The sequence below is a fragment of the Mugil cephalus genome, chromosome 20, assembly GCF_022458985.1.
Source record: "Mugil cephalus isolate CIBA_MC_2020 chromosome 20, CIBA_Mcephalus_1.1, whole genome shotgun sequence".
In the NCBI taxonomy this organism is placed as follows: Eukaryota; Metazoa; Chordata; class Actinopteri; order Mugiliformes; family Mugilidae; genus Mugil; species Mugil cephalus.
The window spans coordinates 21,607,894-21,634,985 of record NC_061789.1 but is presented as its reverse complement, the minus strand read 5'-3'; the positions used below and the strand labels follow the sequence as shown (position 1 = coordinate 21,634,985).

General features: G+C 39.8%; 1 protein-coding gene across 10 annotated transcripts in view; it reads right to left on the bottom strand.

The window, feature by feature from the left end:
• The window catches only part of LOC124997630 (BAH and coiled-coil domain-containing protein 1), a 60,306-nt gene extending 41,060 nt beyond the window's left edge, over window positions 1-19,246 (bottom strand). For 9 of the 10 annotated variants that reach the window (XM_047571485.1, XM_047571490.1, XM_047571487.1 and 6 more), the window contains exons 1-2: window positions 18,976-19,246; window positions 15,880-16,203 (exon numbers count right to left, since the gene is read on the bottom strand). In XM_047571485.1, coding sequence (XP_047427441.1) covers window positions 15,880-16,051 — 172 coding nt within the window. In that variant the 5' untranslated portion in view covers window positions 16,052-16,203; window positions 18,976-19,246. Of the gene's footprint in view, window positions 1-15,879; window positions 16,204-17,188; window positions 17,394-18,975 lie in introns of those variants that run through there. The other variant, XM_047571486.1, reaches the window with a different exon arrangement.
• Window positions 19,247-27,092: the final 7,846 nt, after the last annotated feature.

The following is a 27,092-nucleotide window of genomic DNA, read 5'->3' as shown; positions in this document are numbered from 1 at the left end:
TTCCACAGGAAACATCATATGGAATGCTCTGGATCTGGTTTGTTTTACAGCTGATGACTGATCTGTCTAAATCCACTGGTTTTATGTTCTGGCCATGGGAATGGATGGGTGACTAAAGGCAGATTGCGTGCCATGTTTCGGCAGACACAGCCAAAACTCAGCCAGCCAGGTCATAGACACAGACATGCCTGGTAATGGAAAAACAGACAAAACAAGTACTCAGCACAATTCTCTCTAATCAGTCCCCTGTTCACTTTTGAACTTAATTGGTTAATTGAGATGTGGTTAGACTGGGCAGGTTTCCCTTCCCTAAGGGCGACCATAAGGCTCCAGTATTACAGTAACCTGGCACTGGCTGGCACAGGAAGTGGCTGCCTCTCTCTCATTCACTTTCTTTCTAGCTTTGAGCATCCAACTACTGTATTGTACAAATTAGGTTTTAGCAGAGAGTCAACACACTGCATATATGCGTGTGTCACATTGAAGAAATGCGATGACTATCCAGTTGCTGGAAAAATACAAGATTAAACCATTATGACTATATTTCCTGTAACTCCAGCCCTAGGTGATCCTAGCTTCAAAAAAGCAGAGTGTGGATGTGGGTGGATGGATGGCACCTAAATGAAGCTGAGTGTTTTCTGCCGAGCTCAAAAACATGCTCAAAGACAAGAGCTGCATGAGGAGAGAATCTGCCCATCATCTTTGGTTGGTGCATAATAACACCCATAATGCCATGAAGCTTGCAATGAGCTCTCACCTGCTGTCCTCCCCTTTTCAGTTTCATCCTCTTCTGTCTTTTCTTCCCCCTTTGCTCCCTCAAGCTTCATCACTCATTCCGCTTCTCAGTTTTCCTGCTGTGTTCACACTCTGTCCATCATCCTTCTATTATTCTCCATCCTTTCATTCTCCCTGTTACTCAGCTCCACATTAGTGTCTGGACTCTTTGCCATACTGCATTGCCTTAGTTTGCATCATCTGCATGATTCCAAATGGAAACACTTTCTCTTCATTTTTTGAGTTCTGAAAAAGATTTTCCAACCACACCCTTACCAAACATCCCAGCATCTAATTTACAGGACTCCCTCTTCTTTAGGCCTGTTCAGATCTTGCAAAGAAAGTTGTGAACACCCCCAGGACGAAAGCAGATCGCATTTGAGAGATCCGATCTCTGCCCACATTCACAGATGGTCTCGGTCTCATATGTCCACATTCTTTTGGTTGTGTCTGTGCATTGCGTCCTGAGATACACAACAAGGGTGCTCCCGTGTCAGCTGACTTTTGCCGCTATTAGAAATGATCACCAGAAAAGAAAAAAAAACAATTAAGTAGGAATTTACAAATGAAAGTATGTATATGTATATGTATATGTATATATATATTAAAGTGTTAATTATTGATGCAGTTATGTTGAGGTATAGGGAGCCATGTGTACATATACATATTTCCTGTCTTTTTTTTCTTGTCTTTATTTACCCAGAAACTCCTGGAGTTATACTTAACGTGTGTCCCAAAGTCATGACTCATACACATAAAACAGCGCTGTTCTTGATTTTGGAGCAGTGGTATTGATCCATTAGAGATCAACATGCTCCACAACCACTGCACTGGCGTGTGACCCTGGAACAAACATGTCCAAGAAAGCCAGGTGTAGAAGAAGAAGAAGAAGAAGAAGAGAAACGGAGCCGCTAGAAGAACCGTCTGAGGGATAGCGCGGATCTTACCTGCACCAGAAGTAGCGCGAACATTACGTACGAGATTAAAAACTGTAGTATTATTCGTCTGGTTGTTGTCTGAAATGCCGGTCCGCTGCATCTTGTTTATTATATCGCGTAATAGGTCACCCGGAAATCGGGCCGTATTAACGTGGTATTATCCCGCTAAAACGACAGGTATCGCCACCTAGTGTGGAGGAGGAGAACAGTTATTCGATTTTCTTGCGCTGCATGTAAACTGGGACCAGGACTGTAGTAAAAAAGTCGAGTTTTGAGCATAGCTCGATTAAGCTCTGCATGTAAACACAATATTATACTGTGCCCCAGATAATGTTGCGGTTTACTTAAAGTACTTAAGTAAGTTTACTTAAAGAGCACGTAACTGAGATCAGATGTGGACATGCATTTGGAGACGCATGTTTAATGCCAGGTCTGAACACATGTACCTAAAGCTGCCCACTTATGATTGGACAGCCCACAACAGATTTTAGTGGAAGGTCTGAACAGGCCCTATCTGTCCCATAGCACCTCCTTTACTGTAGGTCATACAGAGCAGGGCTGTGCCTGGTTTAAGTCACTGCTTTGCTGGTGTCCTCATATGGAGTTCAGAGGATTGGTCTGTAATATGATAAAATCCTTTAGTGATGTGTGTGAGTGAAACAGAAGGCAGCTCCCTGTTCTGGCTTCTCTCTGTCTGTGGTAGATGTCAGAGTCACAAAGACAAAACTGTCCAGTTAACAGACCCGGGAGCCATAACACCAGCCAGCCCAAGGTTGTTCTGCAGCCCTGAATGTAATTTTTCACAAGGTTCTCAAAGGAAGCAAAAGGAGAAATATTTTTTTTATTGCAGTGTTGTCCAAGACAAATGTAAGCATTTTTGTTTTGATAACCTACAATGAAGGTGAAGCTGGGCACCTGGGAAGCCAAGGTCAAACATTAGTATACAGTATAACCTTGAAAAGGACACACTTTATCATCACATTGTATCAGGTGACTTTACTTGAATATTCCACTCTCATAAAGATAGTACAGTGGCTGAGAGAGCTGGAGAACACGTGCAAATCAAGAAAACGCCTTCATCAGAAAAACTACGGATACGTCATCTTCTATGCAGTAGTGTGCTTGGGCAACAGTTTAAGACAGCCAATGCCAACAGATTCAATATGCAATATCATTCTTTCACCTCATCATTCAATATCTTATGCTATCGTATCGTATCATATTGTATTGTAGGTAAGTGTGTTTCTGTATTTGCTAGTGTTGTAGTGTACTGTTCTAATTTATGAGAGCATTTTCTTAATTTGCACCCTACTTTGGCTTCTCTTTGCCTCCATAGATAAACTCTTTTTACCACTGCTAAATAACACAGGGACTTTTATGAAATGCATCAGACAAACTGGGCTTATGACTTATGTCTCCTGACTGCTGACCCTGGTCATCCATGAAATGCTACTGCAGGGGCCTGCTTACCATCTGCAGTAACACACTCAAGTGGAGATGAGTAAAATTAGAGCATTTCCTGCAATCTGTGCAAAGGAAGCAATCTGTATAAAATCTGTTCTCATTTGAACAGGAGCACATGTAGTGTAATACAGAGCTGTGCAGCTTGGGCCTTGGGCTTTAACAGCTAGGAGCAGAAAGGCAAAAACCAAGGTCAAACCATAGAGAAAAAGTGAGTAATATAATGTGATGAACTGTTGCCGTGCCTGGTTGGTTGACTCAAGAGCTATCATTGCAGTCTTCTATCACTCTGTAGTAATCACATTTTGTCCACCTCACATATAGAAATGAAGATAGGATGAGAGAGATGTGTCAGAAGCACATCCTTAAAACAATCACAAACACAGCATGCACACAAACCTTGAAAAATAACTCAATAGTTACTATGTACAGATGTTAGACTGAGGAAATTAAAACCATATAGCTTTCCACATGGCCGTTCTCAACAGCATTATAAGCTTATGCGTTAGCTTTTAGCATTTATGGTATAAAATGCAAGGTCCAGGAGTAACTTTTCTTTTGTATACAGCACACTTAATTCTGCACCTACGTGTTAGACCAGAACACCTCAAACAAGGTATGACCACTGAAATAATTCTGTGAACACGAAGAAGGAAGACCTACCGGCGACCTGTAGTTGTAGAATTAAGTGGAGACAGCATGATGACCCATGCACACTTCTGCCAGACTCACCCGCATTTTTGTTTGGTTAATACTGCGTTCTGCTCTACCTCCAACAGTAACACAGAAATTCAAGATTATACACTATACTTATTCATTTATTTATTTATTCCTGTTCTCACAGTCTTATGGGGCCACTTTATGGAATGTTTGGCACTGGAACAATCAGTCATCATTGCGGTCACATCCTGTTACTATAGCGACAAATTACTACCTAAAACTAAAGATATCTGAAAAATTGACACTGGAACATGCACCAGCATTATAATAACTACATAAATTGAGAGAAACCGTCCTGGGCAAAAAAATTACTTCTTCTTTTTACGGTCTTTGGGTTGTTCAATGAAACCTCATCTGGGAGTTTGCATCTCCACAAGGGTGCAATGGATGTCAGAAGATTTTCACAACAGTCTAAGCCAAGCTTAGTTAAGGTCCAGCAGAGCCCATAATGGAAAAACAAGGAAGAGGACATAGTACTGAAAGATTTTTACACTAAAAACATTGTGACACAGATAATTTAATCCTATTTATTTGTGTCCCGTTCTCTTTCTTGATTCAGCTTGCTTTCACACACAGTTGCACATGTGATAGTTGCAGCTGCAACTGAAACTGCTCATTCACTTAGGCCCAAGAGCAAAGCTTGTCTTATGACTGTCAGGCTGGCCTTCACTCTTTGCCAAATTTAGCAGTGGTCCATAGCCCCCTTTACTGAGATCCCAAACATCCCATTATTTTCATGAGCTGGTGAGAATGCCAGGCCTTTTGGAGGAATGAATTACCTGTGCTGGGACCATCACTTGATTGTGGTACTGCTGCATAGTACCACTGCATTATTATTTATGCATTCAGTAGCGGCAGCATTGACTTCAAGTGCAATGCTATACATTCCTTCACAGTCAGTATGTATGACAATGGATTTGTATGTTGGAGTGTGTGGTTTCTATCTCCTGATGTATTTGTTCTGGCTCAGAGTTCTATTGTAGGGCTGGGCTTTGCACTTTTCAGATAAGAGAGCAGTTATGTCAACACTGGGCGCTGTGAAGGAGCTGCCTGTTTGTATTGACATTCTACAACTTTGCTTTTTTTCTGTGACCACAGTTCGGGCATCATCAACCCTCTTACACATTAATGACAGAGGCCTTCCGGAGTGGACCCCCCTGCTGGCCCTACCTGGTACTGACTGTCTGCTCGCCTGTATGGGGAAAACGGATGGGGTGCAAATGATTAATGAGTTTGAAAATCCCATAGTTGAAGGCAGACTGCCAGCAGATTCCAAAAAAAAAAAAAAAACTCTTGACAAATGCCTTTCACAACACATATATAGACATGAGTTTGCATACTTGTGCCAAGGAGCCCTACTGAATAGCCAGTGGGGCAATCTATGCATAATTAGGGAATAGAGGAGGGGCTCAATTGACTTCTTTGAGGAATATCCTGATCCTGATCAAGCAGTTCCATAATCATGTGAGCCAGGCCTGTCATTAAGAACCCTCTCTCATTTTTCTCCCCTCAATTCTTGTCTTCTCCTGTAACCCTTTCCCCTCACTCTCCTTTATCCCCCCATGCTTCAAAAAGGGTGAAACCCCAACTGCTTGTGCTGTGTGCTCAGCAGACCTGAATAGGGTGAGGCAGATTTATAGCTAGCACCTGTGTGTGTGTGTGAGTAAAGTACATATTGGCAAATAAACACACAATGAGCACACACATACACACTAAGGCTCCAGACTGCAGCTGACCTGGCTGTGACCTCAGTGTGGTAATGTAGTTGCTAAAAGGTATAAGGCTAGATATTTTTACTTTACTCAAACGTAGTTGTAGACAAAAAATTCAGGACATTTTTTCTTTGATTATTTGAAAGAATAATAATCAAACCACAATCCAGTGATGAAACATCCCAGCTAAGACAAGACTTTAGTTCAACATGGTTGGAACCATTTCCAACAGCTCTCTCCTGACTGCTCTGTCACTTTCCTTGCTAACTTACTCATTCCTTATTAATTTTTGGAAGCGGTAGAGAAAAAGGAAAAATTGAGAAAAAGGGAAAATTGATGAGAAAATTAGATATTTCCTTACATCATGAGATGTGTGCAGGGACACCACAAGGCTTTCCCCAAAAAAGTACAAAATTTCTATAATTTCTCCGCCAGTTCAGTCTTTAGGCGCACACAAATACACACCTACACAAACACATTTGCATGCTTACATACTCAAGAATGCACATGTTCTCCTGTCCTCTTTGCTGAGTGTTGCAGGTGGTCTGTGCTGGAGCGGCATTTCCATTGTTTTCCATGCGTCCAGTTGTGGCAGAGCAGCATGGCTGACTGGCACAGGAGCATGTCTCATAAAATCACTTACAGTTAGGAGCAGTTCAAGCTTCAAAGCAAAAGGGCCCAACCAAGCATGCTGTAATAAATCCTGTTCATTCTCTCCTACAAATGCACAAACAGCAGGGTGGTGCAGCTTGTATAGGTAAGTGGGAAAGACAGAGAAGGGAAATATAGATAGACTTCTAAATATTTGCCATTTCCACACACTGTGGTGCCACAGTTAACAGTGCAGGGGCACATTGCTGGGAGACAACAGAGTGAACAATGGCAGAAATTGTCAGCAACCATTTTTTTGTGGGGGTTTATGCAGACAGTTGCTGGATGTGAGACTAAAGCGTGGTATCGCTACACGAAGCATATGTGAGATGCGAACGGAAGGTGATGACTACGGCTGAGCTGGAGAGGTGGGTAGTCTTAGTCAGAGCTTGAGAAACTTGAGCACCGTGCAAGACAATCCCAGAGACCAGTAGACTGATGGAGATCCTTAAGGACTTAGGATCTACTTTCATTCTGATTGTTCGCCATCTGCTTGGCTGGAAGGAGAGCCCATAGAGCAGGAGGAGACTCTGTCAACTGATAGATGTCATCTGTATGTATGTTGTGGTTGTGTGTGCGCAGTGTGTCTCTATTGATCCTCGGAGCAGCTACTTTTTCTGAGAGCAGATCTGTCCAATGGTGACACACACACGTGCACATAAGTGCATAAGTCCATTCATTGCGTACCTCACAGCACAAATTAAATTTACTCTCTATAAAATAAGACATCTGAAGCAGCAACACATGTTCCAGTGTGTCCAACAACACACTTCTTCACACACACAAATGCACAGCTTACAACATGATATTGATCCATTCACTATCCATGTGAATAGATGACTTTGATTCAGCATTGCCATGCTACTACTGAAGACCAGTGTGTGCTTTGTCATTCACTTACCAAACCATCTACATGATATGATGCGGCACAGAATGAACTCTCCTGTATCAAAACACTTGCAATCCCATGAGTAGTACAGCAATAATAACTAATCTAATAATCTAATCTAATCATATGAGATACACAAAACAAAATGCCCATGACTGTGTTGAATATTCCACAACAATATTATTGTTCCATCTGTCTAGTTAACTTCTGTCTAGTTAAAAGAGAGACAGCATTACCAAAACCACCATCCCATTTAGTGGGCATATGATGTGAATTACAGATATTTCCAGATAAACAACACAGCTTCTTGCAAAAAGTTGAACAATTCTTACCCATTTAATTTTTGCAACAGACTTAACAATAATAAACTGCACAAAATTCCACCCGTGTGTTTTCGTTCAGATTACTGCACAGACAAAACCGTTAATCAACATTATAATTAAAGAGGATTGATGTGGATTTACCAAATCCCCCACCTCCAACAGCACCATGCGTAACGGAGCAAAGAGCGAACCATGAAATAAAAAATGTCCAGGGATAAGGCAGAATTAGCCCCCCGCCCCACCCTCACATGACACCCTCTCAGGTGTGTGCAACTCTGTTTCCCTTCATTCTCAGAATCACACACCTCCTTTGATTGCTGTTTCCACTAGCATTGACACATATACACACATATACACAAAACCTTCCTCAGTTTTTCAGTAACAGCTGTCCAAGCAGGGTTTTTATTAGAAAGAAAAGTTGCTGCTACAAATAATGACACACGCATGAAAGCAAAATGTAAAACTTGCAAAACACAGGAAACCATTTCAGTTTAATCACAGACATACACAGGTACCTACCCACACATAGAAAACACACATACACACACATACATAAGTACATACACACACCCTTCCATTATGCTGTTTAACCAAAAGGCATCAAACCATCTCAGCAGCCAGCCAAGTAAGAGGTCTGTCAGTGCGTTAGTCAGCGTGTAATCATAGCCCTACGTCACAGCAATTAGAACTGTTCTAATTCTTGTGTGGAAACACTGCTTTCTTCCTGCTTATGAACATACAACCCATATGAACAATACATCCCCACTCCCTTGCATTGGTCAAACCGACCAAAATATGAAAAAGTGAAAGTTGATCATGCATCGGCATACAGCATAGCTACATTAGCTACCTAAAATGACAGCAACCATCCTTGAAAAAAAGAGGTGGGGTTATTACCTAAACTGCACTCAGCCACCAAGGGAGTCCTACTTCCAATTTGAGGAGCTGTTTTGGCATCCCTATTTATTTACAGTCTACGGTGCCTGCACACAGACCGAGAGCTATAACCGGTCAGTGTAGGAGATCAAATTGAACCCTGGGAACGTCTCACCTGTGTCACATCAGTCCCATAGTACCTTTAGGTTGTTCCACAGTTTAAGTCTATGGTGGAGCTCTGTGAGTAAGGGATTCCTCTGAACCTTAATTCTACCACTAAAATCTCAGATTTCACCTAACAAGACAGAAACAAATGACAGCAACATTTGCTACAGACTCTCTGCTGAAAACACAGTGATGTAGTGGACAGGTGGAGAGACCGAGGAACAATCTTTGAGCTGGTACACTTGGGTGTCACTTCAAAACATTTGACACTACTGTTCAGAGGCTATCCAGCCCTTCAGCGAATTCCCTGCAAATTCCCCTGTGTCGCTTACTGCCACCCCCAACACCAGTACAATGGATTATTATGCTACGCCTCCATCACACAGTGCACATTCATCTTGTCATATGTGTTTTTAGTCACACAATTAATTTACCTGCCATATTTCAGAATAAAGGGGAGAAGGTGGGTGGTGGCAGTGGGGTCTATGAACATACACTGCACTATGTAGTGGTGTATGTATTATTGTTGGGGGGTGGTTCACTCCTGGCTCAGGTTGCATCCAACTGGCTATGCATCTGGCCTTTGGGGCTCTTTTATGAAAGCACCTGCAAGAGACTGTGACCTGTCTGGCCTGAGCCTACAGGGCCAACCTTGTCCTAATCTGACTCTCACCCCTGGCATCCCCAGGCCATCAACTCAATGTCTAACTGACAGTTCACCCATTTCTGTCCCCACTGGCAAACAACACCCATTCAGCTGGATGTCAGTAATGAAGCTGGAAGATTAACTACTGAAATGGCCCTGTTTCTTGTAATACCAGACACATTTTATACAACTCTAATCCCAAAGATCAACTCTTCCTTTTTTGTTTTTACTGTTCTGATGGATCACAGTTTTAGTGTGCCAAAGCAAAAGCCCACAGGCGGGTGTGAAGGATGTATTCACTTTTAAAGGGGTGAATGTCAAGGCTAATGGACAAAACACATTGTGTTGGTTTGCTGCTTTTTGTGTCTCATAAATTTGTACATTCATGGTACACTAGGATGAGAAGGTTTACAATATTCTTCCCCTCGCTCTCTGTGTCCTGTCGTACTGTACTGAGAGACTGCGGGCTGTAGCAGCGCTGAGGGGATGAAATAACTATTCACCATTGAGAGAAAAGGCTGTCAAAGATCTCTCTCTTTCTCAAGAATATAAAAAAGCTAGTGCAATGGTTGCAGAAGTAGTCCTCTTTCTATAATTAAATGTAAACAGATGATCACTTGCTTTGTCCCACTGGCCCATGGCCTCCTGGGAAGTCTGATGTGTGAGTCAGTCTAATGTGCTTGCATTATGTGAATGTCTGTGTGCATGCCTCTCTCTTTGCAATGCACCAGTAAGTGTATGACAGTCTGCCTCAGTGTGCCTGCCTTCTCCTCTCTTTCTTGGGCATCCAAATAAACTAACGCAGTCCCATCCCTCACATTCACCAGAGGGTAGGTCAGTGGTCAAGCATGGGAAGGAGAGCAAGTTAATGCATGCAAGCAAACACATCTGTTGCTGTAGTCATTTGTCATTTGCCCCAGTTCCTCAGGACACATTCTGCATTGTAGAAGGGAGGCAGTGTAGCCTAGTGGTCACACGAGGCAGAAAGGGGAAAAAGGGGGGTGGGATGCAGAGCTCAGTAGAATTATTGTAGACAATTACTGTAAAAGAGACATGGGGAGGGACTGTAAGGAGGAGCAGAACGACTATAGATGCAAATGATCAAAGTGTGAACACCTACAGATTACAGAAAAATTACAGTATTGTATAAAACAATAGAGAGAAAAACAAATCAAAACGAGTAAGAGAGCGAGGATTAGAGTCATACTACATGTATTAATGGCAAAATGTTTCATATTTTTAGCAGTTTGCCTCATTGTTTAGTACTGTGATGTGACAACAATGCCCAGTGTTTCATGATCAGTCACAAAATAATTCACCATTATTTGTGTTTATAAGACCTCCCAGCAAATACTGTCATTTTTGTATTATAGTACATCAAATGTATTTGATGCAGCAGAATCTTAAGCATGCACAGGCGCCATGATTTCTATGAAATTAAGCTATTGCTTGAATTTTGTGGATTTAACACTCCTTCGATTTTCCAAGAGAGAGCACATAATAACATCAGTACTGTTGGTCCTTATTAATGCAGCAAAATCTATGGGCACAAGCTGTAGGGATGAAATCCTGTCAGGGGCACTAACAGCCGACCCAGCTGGGACAGACTCAGACGTTGCAGGGTTAACAATGCACCTGTCTAGGCCTTACAGCAGACCACAGGGTGCCTCAGCTATAGTGACGGCTTGTCTGGGGAACGCAGCCTGTGACAAACGCATGCACGCTCACACGCCCACCAACCCAAACATAATCGCACACACATTCATACACACTCATGTGCATACAGTATTGTCACTAATGCCAAATCTGATATCAACAATAGGTCAATGGCCCGTTTTTGTTCTTTTCACTGAGAAAAAACAATGATAAAATTAACAAGTAATCTGGATTTTCTGCTTGAGCTGTTAATAATGTCTAACAGCTGTCACATGCAGTACGGCCATGCACTGACATCGTCCTGAGTCTGTCTGATGAGAAGCACCCCGATACTGACAAAAGAAGAGAGAATTTCAGGAAAATACACACACACATTTGTGTGTGTCAGAAAGTCTCATTTGGTTCTTAAATCAACTACTGACTTTGTCTTTATTTTGATACTAAAATAGAAAAGATTTTTAAATCGAGTGTCCTGAAATCCAGTCCAGGAAGGTGTTATTCTGCCCATCACCTTCACCTGGGTCTCCTTTGTGTCTATCTTATGTACATGCCCCGTGCTTGAAACGAAAGTTCCGTGGCACCATGCAACACAATGTGGTGTGGGTGGCTGAAGTGTTTGAAGGGTCTGTATCTGAGGCAACATGGACATTTGATTGTCAGAATCCCCTTGCAAAGTTCGACCGCTCTGGCAGCCTTAGGCTTCAGTTTGGACGAGGAGCAAAGATCTGCTGTTTGAGGTACCTAAGAATGATGCATTTTAACTACAATAACATAGTAAGATGTTCCAAATGTGACAAAACTAGTAGAAAGTTTTTTTTTATGCTTGAGATTTAATGACACAGATACTCAATTATATTGAACACAAAATTATTTTCAAATATGCAAGTGGCAGATCCTTTCAGACTCAGCTGAAATGGCCTTCTCATTCATTTGGATTGTCAAGATGAAGGCTTCAGAATTGCACAAGGTAATATTTCAGCCAGGTGTAGGATGCCAAGCAATACCTCCACTGCTCAGAAGGACAGTGGGTTCAGGAGGATATCTTAACAATGTCACCCCACAACATTGCAAAACAAATCTAGCAGGAGGCCATGGTTGGTGCTCTGTTTTGAACTTGAACAAAGAAATGGGTTACAAAGCAGAAGCGACCCATGTTCTTTAGCTGTTCTGTCATCACCTTGGCTACAGTCAGTACATCCCCTTTTAATGTAACGTCCAGACTATACAAGATTTATTTTCACTTACGTAAGGCTCCTCACACCTGAATTTCTCTCAACATTTCTCCAAGACCGCTGGGCTAAGAGAGCCACTACATTCAACGGAACTGAGTGCTGTGTTGCTAAATAATTACGCTGAGCATGCAACACACTTCAGCCACTGCTCTTTTCTGGGGTCAGCAAGGATGGGGGTGGGTAAAAGCACACAGTAGTATAAGTTCTGACTGTTCACAACACCAGAACTACAAGGCCGGGAAGAAACCTCCCCTCCAGCAAAAGCCCTCACCCACTGAAACCGGAGGTTTGTTCTTTTTAAAGACCCTGGTTGTAACCAACCCTCTGCTAAGTCCATCAAACACCTGTGTTTGTCTTTGAAGAGTCTTCCCAATAACAACAGACCCATGGGATATTACAGCAATGAGATGTTCAATAAAAGTCTTAGTAAAGATATTTATTCCCTTTTGGAAAAACAAAACTTGAGCAAGCAGACAGCATGGCTAACCTTTGATAGGAGGAGCTACTCAAATATCCAGCTAAGACATAAAAAAACAACAGAATGACAGGGACATCCTACGAGAAAACAATAAAGTGAGTAGAATGGAGTGTTTTTATCTTTAACAGCAGCTGTAAAACACACACAAAAGTGGGGTCTGCAACAATGGCCCAAGGGTAGGGGAGGGTGGATAAAACAGAAGTGGCAGGAAGCCCACCGCTTCCCAGACATTAGTATCTTCCTGCTGCAAAGAAAGGAGACTGAAAATGGAGAGGACAAGAGAGAGGACATATTATGGGAAGGGAAGGAGGGCAGATGTAAAGGAAGAGGAGCCTGAGTGAGCAAGATGACACAAATATGACCTTTGATTACATGGGCTGTTTAGAGCAGAGCTCAGCCATGGACAGCCTCTGAACCCCCACTGCTTTCACACAGCCACACCTCAGCCAGAGCACACTGATCTGAACAATATGACTGAAAGATGAACCCCCAGCCATAAATGCCAGCAGGAAAGACAGCCCCACGGTGTCCCCTGTGCTGCCGTCATCCAACATTTGAATCCTGGCCTCACAGCCAAGTGAAAACTGTCAGACTATGGACTCGAGTCAGCAGAAGATAAAATTACTATTTCAAAGTCCTTGTAAATGAACACATTAGGTGTGTTTACAGGCTTGTGTCTCACTGTATCAAAGAACACAGAGAGAGAGAGAGAGAGAGAGAGAGAGAGAGAGAGAGAGAGAGAGGGAGAGAAGTTGCTCCAATGTCTAATTCTCAGAACGTAGTGCAAGTGTAAACTAATAAATCCACCATCTGACATGCACTACAAATGACAGGTTTGTAGTAGGCAAAGACGGACAGAGGCAAATGCAAAATAACAGAATCTCTACTGGCAAGTAACATGGTTTAATGGGCATTAAGGTGGGAGTATGTGTGTTCACATACGTCGATATGTCTGATTGCAGCTGAACTCATCAGTAAATGTAAGAAGGAAAGAAACTTTTTTTTTTTTTTTAACATGGACCCTGAGATGTTCATATTCTATATAATGTATTAATGTGAACAGCTGTGCAAGTTGGTACCCAAGAGGAAATCTCAGAAGCGGTTCAGGTGTGCTAGCAAATGTTAGTAGAATGTGAAAGCAATAATGACCTGTTAGGATACAGACTGGGATCTGCTTCATCACACAACCTACAAACATAACTCATATTCATTTAGGTAAACTACAGCCAGTAAATATAACAAGAAACACTACCTGGGAATGGAATTAATTGTATTGCTGTAAATTAAATGCAATGGAAAACTATACAGTGCTTGTGTCTTTAATAACGCCTTTACATTTTAAATTTGCAAAATGCACATGCAGGTGTCAGTGCAAACAGACGATGCCTCGAACACGCGGTTTCACTTGGGAATAACTTACAGTGTTCCAGTATTGACAGAAAAACCTTATTGTTTTCACAAACTACCATCTTACATGCAAAAATAATTGCAAATGATCCTTCATCTCCCATCCAATTTGCATTATGACACCTTCACATATTTAAAAAATATCAAAGTTACTAGCTTAGCATAGCAAAAGAAATATTTTTTATGGCCTAGAGAAGATCTCGAAATTATGTGAAATTTTTATCAAATTAGTCTTTCAATCCAATACTTAAAATGTAAAGAATTCATTATTTGATCTGGAGGAAATCGGACAATTGTGCGGTCACACCCATGCCATACAGACAAGAATGAGGAGAACAATGAGACCCCTGTGCTGTTGATTTACATTTGGATGGTAGTCCTTCATGTTGGCTCTGCAAAAGAAATGTCAAATCTGGTTCTGGAGCACCTGTGCTTCATAACCAACATCAGCCTCACTCTCTAAAAAAAAATCTCTCTCTCTCTCTCTCTCTCTCTCTCTCTCTCTCTCTCATGTCTCTGTGTGTGTGTGTGTGTGTGTGTTTGTGTGTTAATGAGAGAGAGAGCAAGTACTCTCTCTCCAAAAGCAAGAACTAATGTCAGAAATGAATGGTGAACAGCTTCATCTCCATGTTGACTATTTATCTCTCATGTGTGGCATGACTTTGCAAAGGAACTTGTCATACCACCATAAATTTGAAAAACAAATGTATTTAATTAGCTTAACCTCATTACTGTCTGTAGTATAGACCTGTCTTATCCTGAAAACATGAATTAACACATGTAAAATTCAATGTTAACCGGCACTAAAGAACATTGTCAGCTGACTTTGATACTATTTTTAACTTGCCCACTTAACCCACTTCATTCTGTTATGCTTTGGCAGATTTTAAACGGCTGAATATTTCTGTGCTTTCCTGTAACCCAACACTCATCTGCTGCAGCATAAACATGTGGTTTAAGAGGCCACATTAACACATTTCCAAAGGAAACGGTTTGATCACTTTCTCCCTTAAATATCTCCCTGGTTTTACAAAAATAAAAATAATGCCTTTGTTTATGATCCAGTCCGACACAACATGCAATAGTATGTTTTTTATCCTCTGGACTTAAACATAAAATTAGGAGCTTTTATATAGTATTTAACTAAGTCCAATATAACACCTACAACCACAGGAATGATTATAAATCAACCACAATTGTATATTTAAGGTTTGCCATGGTTTTGTTGAAAAGAAATTGTAAATTTGGACTGTTTAGTGCAGACCCATGTTTGTAAATGTGTACATTTGGAGCCACATGATAGCCCTTGTTAGACATGATGCATGTGCTGTGAACACACTTATACTCCAACACCTCAAATAGTTAATACAGAAGGATTTTGTGCTTCTGAATTTTCTTGCTTATGTGGCTCCCCATAGTCCAGGATTGTGTTTTGGTATTCTGTGTTTGAACTGAGAAAATCTAATTTCAGACTGAGCTGCAGATCAGTGCCAGGTCAAGTTATACGTAGCTATACTAAAACTGATCTTAATAAATGTTCGCCTATAGGCCTACCGCTCACTTATCATATTACTCTCTGTTTAATAAGAATGTCTTCGTTGCTTTTGAGATATTTCTCCCATAAATGTTCATTCGGCTTTATCAAATCCTTGATAGAAAGCCTATATCAGATTTCACTTGATGAATTAACTGATATTTGAATAGAAAGGAATTCCTGCCAACGGCCACACCTGATCAACAAATCATTCATAACCTCTGTGCAAAAATAATCCGCTTTTAGGACACACGTGCAGACCACCTTATTAGTCACACTGATAAGCTTTGTAGCGCAACATGATGAGAGGAATTGGAAACAGCAGCCAGCTTTGAGAAATAGGCTAAGATACTGGAAGAGAACCATTCCAGTAGCAACATTGCTGTGGAGCGAAAACCTCGTAAATGTTTGACTAACCTGAGTGGGGAGCCATCGGTATGTGTGAGGGGTAGTATTTCCCCGGCGGGAAGTGACCGGCATGTTGCAAAGAGTTGTGGGCCGAGGGAGCGATCCGAGAAGCGGCTCGGTGCACCAGGGCGCCCCGCTCCGAGAGGAGATGCGCCGAAGCAGCGAAATCCCGTCCTTCCATTCCGAAGAATGCGTAGTAATCCGAAATCCGGATAGGGCAGGTCAGGAAAATGAAACACAGCCCATATAATAATCCTTTCTTTCGTATCTATGTGTTGCATTCAGTCGATCGCAGGCTTCTCCAGCCAAAAACGCAGCACCCGATCATCTTTTCTGTCAAAGAAATCCAAAGCAATTTTCATTATATGAAAAAATATGGACCTTATAAAAGAACAACATGACGTAAAATAATGATGCTGCAGTCTATTGGCCTACTGTACAAAATGTAAGAGAAAATATATGATTCGTAGGCATCTTCTTTGATTTTTGTCGTATTAGCATACCTTTATGCCAGTAAAATGTTATTAGGCTACAGCTGAACGCACCCTTTCGATTGCTAGTGGGCTTCACAATAAGCCGCCGCAGACACTACCAGTCGGCATGGCGTCCAAGCCCACTGAGTCGGGCTCAGTTTTAGTTCAACTGAGACAGTAGGCCTAATCACAGGGAGAAGTGCACTTAATATTCCATGGACAAAAGGCACAGCGAGCACACATAGACTATATTTTACGTTGGTATGAATTCTTTCATATTGTCATGCAAACAATTAATTCAACATAGCCTACAACGCAGTAATCCGCCACTACTCTCGCCAAAAAGGGCATAGTAAAATTAATTATTTTTTATTAATGAATGAATGAAATATTATTTTATGAATCATGATTTCTGCAGCAGTCTCAATAAAGGAAGAAATGTGCTTTCCTGACGAGGTGAGTTAGAATGATCAGGCTACATCTCAAGGTGAACAACGCTGCCTTCTCCTGCTCGTCCTATTGTCTCGTACCGATGCAGGCGTTTTTCTTCCTCTCTAATCTCCACCCGGTTCTTACTACATGTCATACATTTTGCAGTACAGTGATCTGAACTGGTAGACTGCTAGCAGCATTTGGATTTTTTTGCACAATCTGAAATAAAACGAATCACATAAAACTGTCGATTATATGAAAATTATATTTGAATCAATTTAATAGTATTTAGATAGGCTACAGAAATCCTATTGTAATTTCGAGTTTTGAGTCAAATCATGAAGGAAGAAGGGTGGTCTAATATTTGTGTTTTATCATTTAGATATTATATATATATATTATCATTTAAATACCGCCTCATAGCAGAGATGCATCAGCTCCTGAAAGGCATAACGTCGCTCTCCCTCTCCCTCTGTGTATCTGTATGTGTGCGTGTGCACGCAAGGGTGCGCGCACCCCTCCCTGTGTGAGCATGTGTGTGAATAACTGCACTCTCACCGTCTTCCTCTTCTTTGACCTATTTCAGGTCAAGTGGGCCTAATCAAATGTATCATCCCAAATAGGCTATTTTAGGTTACGTGTTTCAGAAAAATATATAATAAACTCACAAAATAAAATGCTTCACGCAGTATAAATAGCCTACGTGATTTAACTTAACAACAATCATCTATTATTGTGCCTCAATTATTATTTTTCTTATTTCAAAATTACTAAAGATCATAGTTTTTAGCCTACACACACACACACACACACACACACACACACACACACACACACACACACATACATACATACATATATATGTATGAAAGATTTAAAGGATTGTCTATATGAAAAATTTGCAGTCTGAAGATAATGCCGTTTTTTAGGGACATGGTGCATATATTTTTACATAAACATAAGATAATTAAACCTAAAACTGATCCAGTTTTCAAGCATAAAAGTAAACCAGCATATTGCTATCATATATTTAGCATTTTGCTCTCAGTATTATTATCTCCCCATGAAGCCTGTTTCAGTCTATAGCCTTCAATTCAATGAACACAACAACAATAAAAATCGTTCCAATTGTAGGTCCCTAGGACAATTTCTATAAACTGAAGTTTCCAGATTTGTGCATGTGTCTGAATTCTTAACGTAAAATGTATATGGAAGGCCTGCTGTGGCATACATGATCGCTCAGCCTACCCTTTGTGGACTAAAAGGAACCTAGGTGAATGGCCGCCAGTCAGGGAGACTGCCTTTGTCTCCACACTGAGAAAGTGCTTTGCAGTCGGCCATTGCCTTCCCCTCGCCATGCTGTTACATTCAGCATTCACTGTACGCCCACTAACGACTTCAGAATAAAATGATTGAGATTTACGAGACGAGTAGCTGCAGCTTTATAAATGCTCGAAGTGTAGTCTACATCGTTCGGCTATTTGCATAAGCGATACCCGCTATTGTTGTCCTTTATATTAGGCCGGGCTGTGCGAATTCTCTGTCAAATACGTGCTGAATAAAAATAAACGATAATTAAAATAAAACGCCGTCCCTAATTTGATTAATTATGCAGCTGTCTATTTCATTTGCGGAATCACATCGGCAGCAAAAACAAATAACAAATTAAATTATGGATCGACAAGACAGGCGGTTCTTCGTTACTGAGCTGGCCGGCAGCGACTCCACCTCAGCCCGGGCGTGTATGAAGACAACAGACGGCAACGACGCAGAAAAACAAACCCCACGAAAAAAATAATTAATAATAACAAAAAAAAAAAAAAAATCAGACAAAACAAAAACAAACAAACAAAAACAACACTAACAAAAAACAAACAAATAAATAAGACAACGCACATTAATGATAATTAAAAGCAACACATCAACCACGTTGATCAATAGGAAAATTAAATATCCTATTTAAAATGGCCAACTATTATAATTTCATTGTCACCATAGCCAACAACAACAATAATAATAATTTAGCATAATTTCGTGTCAGTTGATTATATTGTGCAATTATTCCATACAGCTACAGGATAACATCCCTCGCTGTTATTTTGGGAACCTCTGTGTACTACAGCCCATGTCCTTTCAGATGAGGAAACAGGACCTATAATATTTTATTAAATGAAAATATCAAACATATAAAATTACTTACTGGTATGTTAAATCCTTGCATAACAATACATTATAAAATCACAAAATTCGGGGAGGGAAGGTGCAAGACCAAGTGCGACGCCCATTTAAAATCAAAATCTGAGATAAACCATGTGGCTAGAGTGAAATCCTACAGTATTTCCATCTGAGGCTATGCAGTAGCCTGCTGGTTCAGTCTGTGGAGGCTGTGGGACTGGGGCTTCCGGCCTGGCTGAATTGCGGCTCGGATCTCCAAGCAGCGGTTTCTCTCCCGCTGCAACTGCGTACCTCGCGTCTCGGGGCAGGGTAAACACGCAGCACCCCCATTGGTCAGATACCTGCATGTTAACGAGCTCGTGCCGACCGCCTGCAGACACTGAAGCCCCTGATTGGTCGGGAGCATATACCAATCGTGCCATAACTGGCAGTCCTAAACAAAGTGAAAAGCGCCAGATTTAAAGCATGAGATGGCCAAAGCACTTACAAAAGAGCTCAGTGCACCCTCAGCACAGATTAAATCGCACAGAAGGCAAAACAAGTCTAAAGACAGGGGTAAGAGAAAAGTACACACACGCGTATATATGTGTGTATGTATGTATATATATATATATATATATATGTGTGTGTGTGTGTGTAAGAAAATATGCTTTGTGCTTTTGTGGAGCTTTGTGTAAAAAAACATCTAACAGTATAGATTTGAATATTTTAAAACAAATGTAATCCAAACAAATGAATGCATTTTAGTATGTAATTCAGCCAGTGCATTCTCATATAACTATGAATGCTAACGAATGAAGACACTACACAAAATACCCTATAGATAAAAATAGATCATTTAAATAGATACTTTCTCTTACCTCTTGATTCATATGCATTTTAGTTGTTACCTAGAGCCCCCCATTCAAACAGTTCAGGACATTTATGCACATCAGTCACAATTCTTTTTATAATAAGTTTTGACCAAAACTTCAACAAAACGAGCTCATTTAACTCTAACTTGAATTGTACATATTATACACTATCTTAATAGTAGTTGTGATGGTAGACTTAATAATAATAATAGACAAGGTCATCCTATATTATACCAAATGTTTATAGACGAGGCTCCAATGTATGTAAGGCTATGATTGGCGGGCACGGCGCCAGAGCATTGTCAGTTAGAGAATGTAAACAAGACTCTGATTGGCTGTTGGCCAGTCGCATTGGGCTGTCCGGAAGAAGAAAAAAAGCAATATCTGGCCCTGCGGTTTCAAGGCATCCCGGGTTAGATGATGAAAGGGGATAAGAAGAGACGGTTTCAAGGCGCCCCAAAGGCGGACCCCTATTGGCCCCGAAGCCAAAAGAGTCAAGCGTGAATCAAAGGGAATACTGCACACAGGGCGAAATTATATGTTGGATATTCAAAATAATCGAGGTTATTTTTCGACTAAATGCGGACAGTCAATGCTTAATCTTCACGAAAACCTAGCCTTTCGAAACCCTTCAGTGAAGGGAGAAGGGGAAAAAAGCTCCGGTTGTGGATTTCGTTGCCGAGGTTCGCTTTAATGGAGAAATCTGCATGGAGCCGTTCACCATTTTAAAGCGTGGTTACACAAGGTTTGTCTCAGTTGGGTCAGTGCGGTGAAAATAAAAACGGGTGTAACCAAATTAGTTTGAAGTAAAATTTTGACGAGTCATTTAATAGCCTGGCATTGTAGAGACTGCATTTAGTAGGACTTGGTGGTGGTCTGGCTTTAGTAGTTAGGTAGGGTATTAGGGTATAAAATGCTTGCACGATGCCAGGCGACGAGGACGAATGGGCCTGTGTGAGAGGACAATGCCGAGAGCAATGTCCCGCAGCTAAAATATAGACCCTGATTTTTCTTCTTTTTTTTCTATTTAATTGACAATTCTGCACGTTTTCCGGAGCGTTCTGGGCCAAGGTTTTATTGCAACCCCTCTTTAAGATTCCCGTAATTTAACACATTTTGTTACTATCAATTTACTTAATTTGCTCTCTTCTAAGTAAAAACGCAAACGAAATAAAATGGCTTATTTTTTCTTGTCATTTGGTAAATATTATAGGCTGGATACACAATGTGCATTTTCTATTAAAAATGTTTAATTAAGAGATACATTATGAGAGATAATTAAGATATAAATCATAGGAAATAAAATATGAAAATTTACAACAAAACCCTATTATGATAAATTATTATCAAGGTTTGATGTAAGTGTTATTGATCCCATCAAAGAAATTCTTTTGAATTTACTAGTAAAACAAAATAACCCTTAAGCCATTTAAGACTGATCTGACGTGGTTGGTCGGTCCTGTTCACATAACATTGCGCTCTATAAAGAAATATATTTCTGATGCTAAGCCAGTTTTCGCTACAGTGTGTGTCAGTGTCTTTATAATATATGCACTCCTCTGTGTAAGAAGGTCGACTACATTAACTGAATACTAACTTGTTTTTTTGTTTGTTTTTAGCAGAAGGTGTTGGTATATTTTTGCATCATTTCATTTCATCTTGAGTGCATATGTAATATGAAACACAGGCAACACAAAGGGTGATTAGTTGCACACAGGAACACACATATGCTAATATGCACACCCACACAAAAAGCAGGCTGACCGATAATTAATCCAGAGTGAGTGATTTCTTTGGAAAAAGAGCAGTTTTACGACAGCATTGTCCCTGATCAGTGAGGTGCGAATGACTGAAAATCTGCACCCAGACGCAGACTGAATTTCAGGATAGACATGACCCTGTATGCATTTTTCTTTTTGTCATCACATAAAATAATGAAGAAACACCAGAATCTTTGAGAATACAGGATTCTAGAATTAAAGATAAATGTCAATTGTACGTTTATACCAAAGGTATGAGAGAGGAATGGGGTCAATGTGGGCGACTTTCTGTCAATATTCAGATTTTCTGTCTCAGAATATATTTATGCCATTAAAATCACAATGTTCTTTTTTCTTTAGAATAGAAGAAAGAGAGAAAATAGAATTAGAATTAGCAAAGCGAATGCATAACTCAAGTGTAACATTCAAAAACAGAAATGTTATGTTATGTAATGGTAATAATAAATAAATTCTCAGTCTTTGTTAGCTGTTTGTGAAATTATGCACTCACATCCTGTGCATCTCCTGGGGGGGGGGGGTAAGCCTCCCCTGTCCTTGAAGCCTAGTGACGCTCCTGGTTGAGGGCAGATCATTAAGTGTTAATATACATTCAGAAATAAATGTTACAGTTGTGTCTTTAAAATATTGATGAGAAGGCTTAATTGTTTGTGTGTTCAAGTGTGTGTGTGTGTGTCATGAGGAGACTGGCATAATCAAGATATTAGATGAGCTGAAGAAGAGGTTATCAGAAGTCTACTGAAGAGGAACTCTATTTTTAGAACTGCTCTCTTTTAATAAACCACACTCACTTTACCGCACTAATGAAACAGCTCATTTTATTTTTAGACATTTCTTACCTTAATGCAACTCACGCTAAAGGGAAGCTGCAGCGGCATATTTTCTGTGACTGAAAATAAAAGAGATTACTGGAAGTGTGACTGTCTAATAGCATAGTCGCTGCACACAATTGGGAGATGTGTCAGAGCTCATAGTAGACTCACCTTTATTTTGTATTGATTGTATATGTGATGAACACCCAAAAGTGAATAAAAGAGAGAGTCAAAAGGAGTTGTTGTTTTTACACACACACACACACACACACAGGCCAAAATACATCTCCAACAACAATTATGCACAATTTAGTATTTCAAAAGTTCACTTGGGACTTTTATTTTCTTATGCACTTTGAAGCAATCTACCAATCTGTAGCAATTTTCACTCACTCACTAAGCTGTTCTAATGTTTTAACATGAGGCTCCACTGGTCATGTGAGCAAGAAGACTGTTGTCCACAAAAAAGCTCTTGTTTGGGAGAAGCAAGAGTGATTTGTGTGGTGTTGTTTATTTCTCCGCCAGCTGCAGGTTGGAGAAGCATTGCATAAGCATCACATGACTGAACTGGGCAGAAGCCACACAAGCTTGGTGTCTCCCAGACTTCGGTCTGTCCTGGTCACCTCAGGACTCTGGACTTTTTTTTTTTTTTTGTTGTTGCACATATTACATACAAAACATAAGAGTAATAATAAAATGAACCATTGTGCTGGAGAGGTTGGAAGCCAAGAGGGGCTTATAAAAAAAATCTCCCCAATATAAACAACAATGTTCTTGTTAACAGTGTCAAAATTAAATACTGACACTAAGATGAAAATATAGACAAAAAATATAATTACATATGTAAATGCTTTACTAATTTTTACTAATTAAAAAATCTTCTCAGGTGTTTCTTAAACAATGATAATGTTGATATTGATTGTAGTGATGTGGGTAGATTGTTCCAAAGAGACGGACCTCTGTATTTAATAGATATTGATTAAGGGAAGATAAAAATCCTTTGAATGTCTTGTATTATACAAGTGAATGTTTGAGGAAAATTGAAAAAAAATCTGGAAAGCAGGTAAATGTTAAATGTACATATTGATACATAAACACACATGTTTGATATATGTTCACACTGAAAATTGAGAGCAGTTTTGACTTTTTTGATTCACTTTTCATTCACAGTTACTGGATTAATTTAGGTATTCTGATTGCCACCTTGACATCCCCTATGTTTTCTGTTGTGTATTAGTCCCCCATGTCTTTTCCGAGACAAAGAATTATTTAAGATGCAGATCGAGGCACGAAACAGTTATTACAAAAAACACAGAATATCCACACAGATGTTGGGAAGACAGATACATGATGGCGATGACACGTCAATCTGTCAGCTATTAGTGTGTACCTAAGACAAAAGGAGTTTTTTATATTAACAACAACAACAAGCTTGCACTGGCTATTTTGATAAAAAGCCAGGTATCTGATGTAGCCCAGTGCATTAATTGTAAAACATAACCAAGAATAGAATATTAGTTTCTAGGTATCTATCTCCATGCATGTTTCTGTTGTCTCTGCTGTCTTATAGCAGATGCCCCCTCTGTCATTTTAATTTCACATCCCAATGACCAATTTTGGGTCTTACATAAAAGCCATGAGCCGTATTTCAAGATGCCACTTGATAAATATGAGTAAGATACCAGGGGCATTTGGTGACTTTAAATATGATGTTACTATTCCCATTGTCCACCTGACAATGCTATATGTGCCCTAGACGTGATTAAAATTTAACAATGCAAATCATAGCAACAACGTTGACATGGAGAAAACCGATAAGAGTAACTGATATATTCAAGTCAATGAGTGATGTGCTCTAAAATCCTCAATAATGCTGAAAAATAATAATAAAGAGACTGACACAATTTAAGCAAATAGAGGACCTTTTAGAATTATTTTTAGGATAGAGAATTTGATTGTTGATTTATGAGATGCCAAACCAACAAAGACGCACAAAGCAAGACCCCAAGTAGAGTTCAGAAATAAATTAAATGCCTTTCAGCAGGTTGGTGTTTTTGCCTATATGTAACTGAACTGAGACACGCTGAAATTCAATTATCACAATAATATATTTGCCAACAAAGGTTAGAAGGATTTAAATGAAGACTGCATACGTACATGCATGATCGCATATATGTGCATTGATTGTCCGTCTTACATACAGTATCATACAATAGATGTTAGTTAATCATGTTTGGTTAAACAAATATAGCCATGTTCTGCCTCCTCGGGAGTACACAGCACATGGCCTTGGCCAGAGGAAAGAATAATGTGTGGAAAAGTGAATGGTTTCACATGCTCATTAGTATCATTAATCAACAGCAATGGAGAGCCTTAATGATAGTCAGAGGAGGGACTTCTCAAAGAGAGGACAAAAAACAATGTAACGGAGATGAAGGATTCTTCATCAATATTAAGAGCTGGAAAATACAACAATCTAACAACATTGTAGGGATTGCATGAAACAAAGGAATGTCATAATTAATACAGACTTAATTGACATTCTAAATGGTCATATAATTTTAATTTAATATGATGTTCTCACTCATTCTGTGAGATAAAACTGGGCTGAGCCTGTTCTCTTGTTGGAAAAATCTCTGTGGGGGTCAAATACAATTTGACTGTGGACTGAAGGATTTCTCTTAAGGGCCTTCTGCTTTCTGCTTTGTCATTTGTTACCCACCACTATATGTGGCTAATGGGAATAACTGCAACCATGAGACAGATTATCAACATGGAGTGTGTAAGCTCCTCTGCAGCCTTTTTCGGTACGAGTACTCCTGTCCCTCTGCAGCGATAGACACTCTAGAGGTAGTTGAACATGCTGAGTGATAAGCGCACATTTTATTGGCTCCAGGCATCCTCAATGGTCAGCAAGGGTATAGAGAAGACTCCTTTGAATAGAGAAGACTTAATTGAGAAATGCATGTGTGTTGTCTCCAACATGCATAGCTTAACAGTTTCTTTTTTATTTGTAACTATAAATTAGGGGAGGCTGGTTGCAATAAGGATCCACTAATCAAATTTCCACAAAGGGAAAGTCTTAACACACACAGAAATGCTGCGCAAGATTACATACTTTTATTTCTCTTAAACAAATTAACTATAATCACCAAAAAACAAACAAACAAAAAAAAAACAAAACAAAAAACAAAAACATTTGTTTAGAGTCTTATATATTAGTTGAATCTTCCAACTGTCCTGCATGGTTGGTTTAATTAGAGCAGTTTATCTTGATTTCAAATAACTGCTGTCAGACAGACTTTGCAACTTCACGGAGAATAATTTTGAATAGCAAATAAAACAAATGAGCTCAAAAAAAGTGTATTCAACTTCAGGAGATGTTTTATTAGTCACAGCTTTCCATGTAAACGTTGTAGATGTGAAGATACAGTATTAAAACACACCTGCTTTAGTGTTGTTTAGAGAGACAGAGATGAAGTAGCTTCTGTCCCCTAAACAAAATAGTATTACATCTCTTAAATATCTGACAAGTGCCACTTTGGGTGCTAAAGTTTATGTGAGTGAAATGCAAGCTATGACAACAGAAGACATATTAGAGGGGGATATGTTGAAAAAGAAATATGCCTAAAGTCTTGACACACGCCCTGAGATTAAAATTTAAATGATCTTAAGTTGGAGAAAATAACAAAAATTTATAAAGGTAAGAATCCATGTTTGACAGTCATAAGACATTATAAGAAGAAAAGAATGGAGGGACAATACAAAGCCATTGGTCAGAAGACTCAAAGCTGGTAGTTATTATGATTGATAATGTCTGTAGAACACAATGGGACTTATTCACATAAACAACCAATGAAACTACAGCAACTCACATATTAATTACTGAACATAAGTCTATGAATGACATGTGACGGGTATGTAGACACAACAATGGTTGGCAGGCATAAGCATATTAACTGATATCGTGGTCCTTCATAAGTTTTCATTAAAATAACAAACCGCAAAAGTTGTTCATTCAAAGCCCCTTTGAGACCTGACTTTTCCTCACAAAGTGAAAAAAAAAAAAAAATTAAAATAAAAATGGAAAATTGCTTAGTTTCTATTGATGGAAGCAAAATGGGCAAAGAGACAGGACAGAGGCAAGAAGTGAAAAACCGACTGGAAAGATGATTGAGGATGGGATGTCTCCTCATTCATTGCTGTTTCCTGTCCGTAAAAGTCCATTCATCATTTTCACGTCTTTGTGTCTTGGCTTATTTTGGCAAAAGCCAGAAGTGTGGGAATGATAACACACAGGATTGATGAGGTGCAGGTGGGGGGTGGCTACCAGGGGTTTGGGGGTGGAGATGCTTGAACCAGATGTGGCCATAATGGATCAAGAAGGATCTGATGAATTTTATATCTGCCTCCACTAACAACATCTGTTGGAAAATATTTCGATCACAAAGTTGATGTCTTAAAATAAATAAATAAAACTGACACCTCTACTACTCCCTGCTTGCCTCCAGCTTTGCTCCACTCCCCTGAACTGCTACCTCAATTTCGTTGTACTTGTCCAATGACAATAAGGTGATTCTGATTCTGATGTACCTATTCTTTGTGTGTATACATGGATGGTTTAAATCCAGAGAATAAATTACTTGTATGCTGGGATAAATCAATAACTCTGATTTGATTAAACGTTGGTAAAAAGCT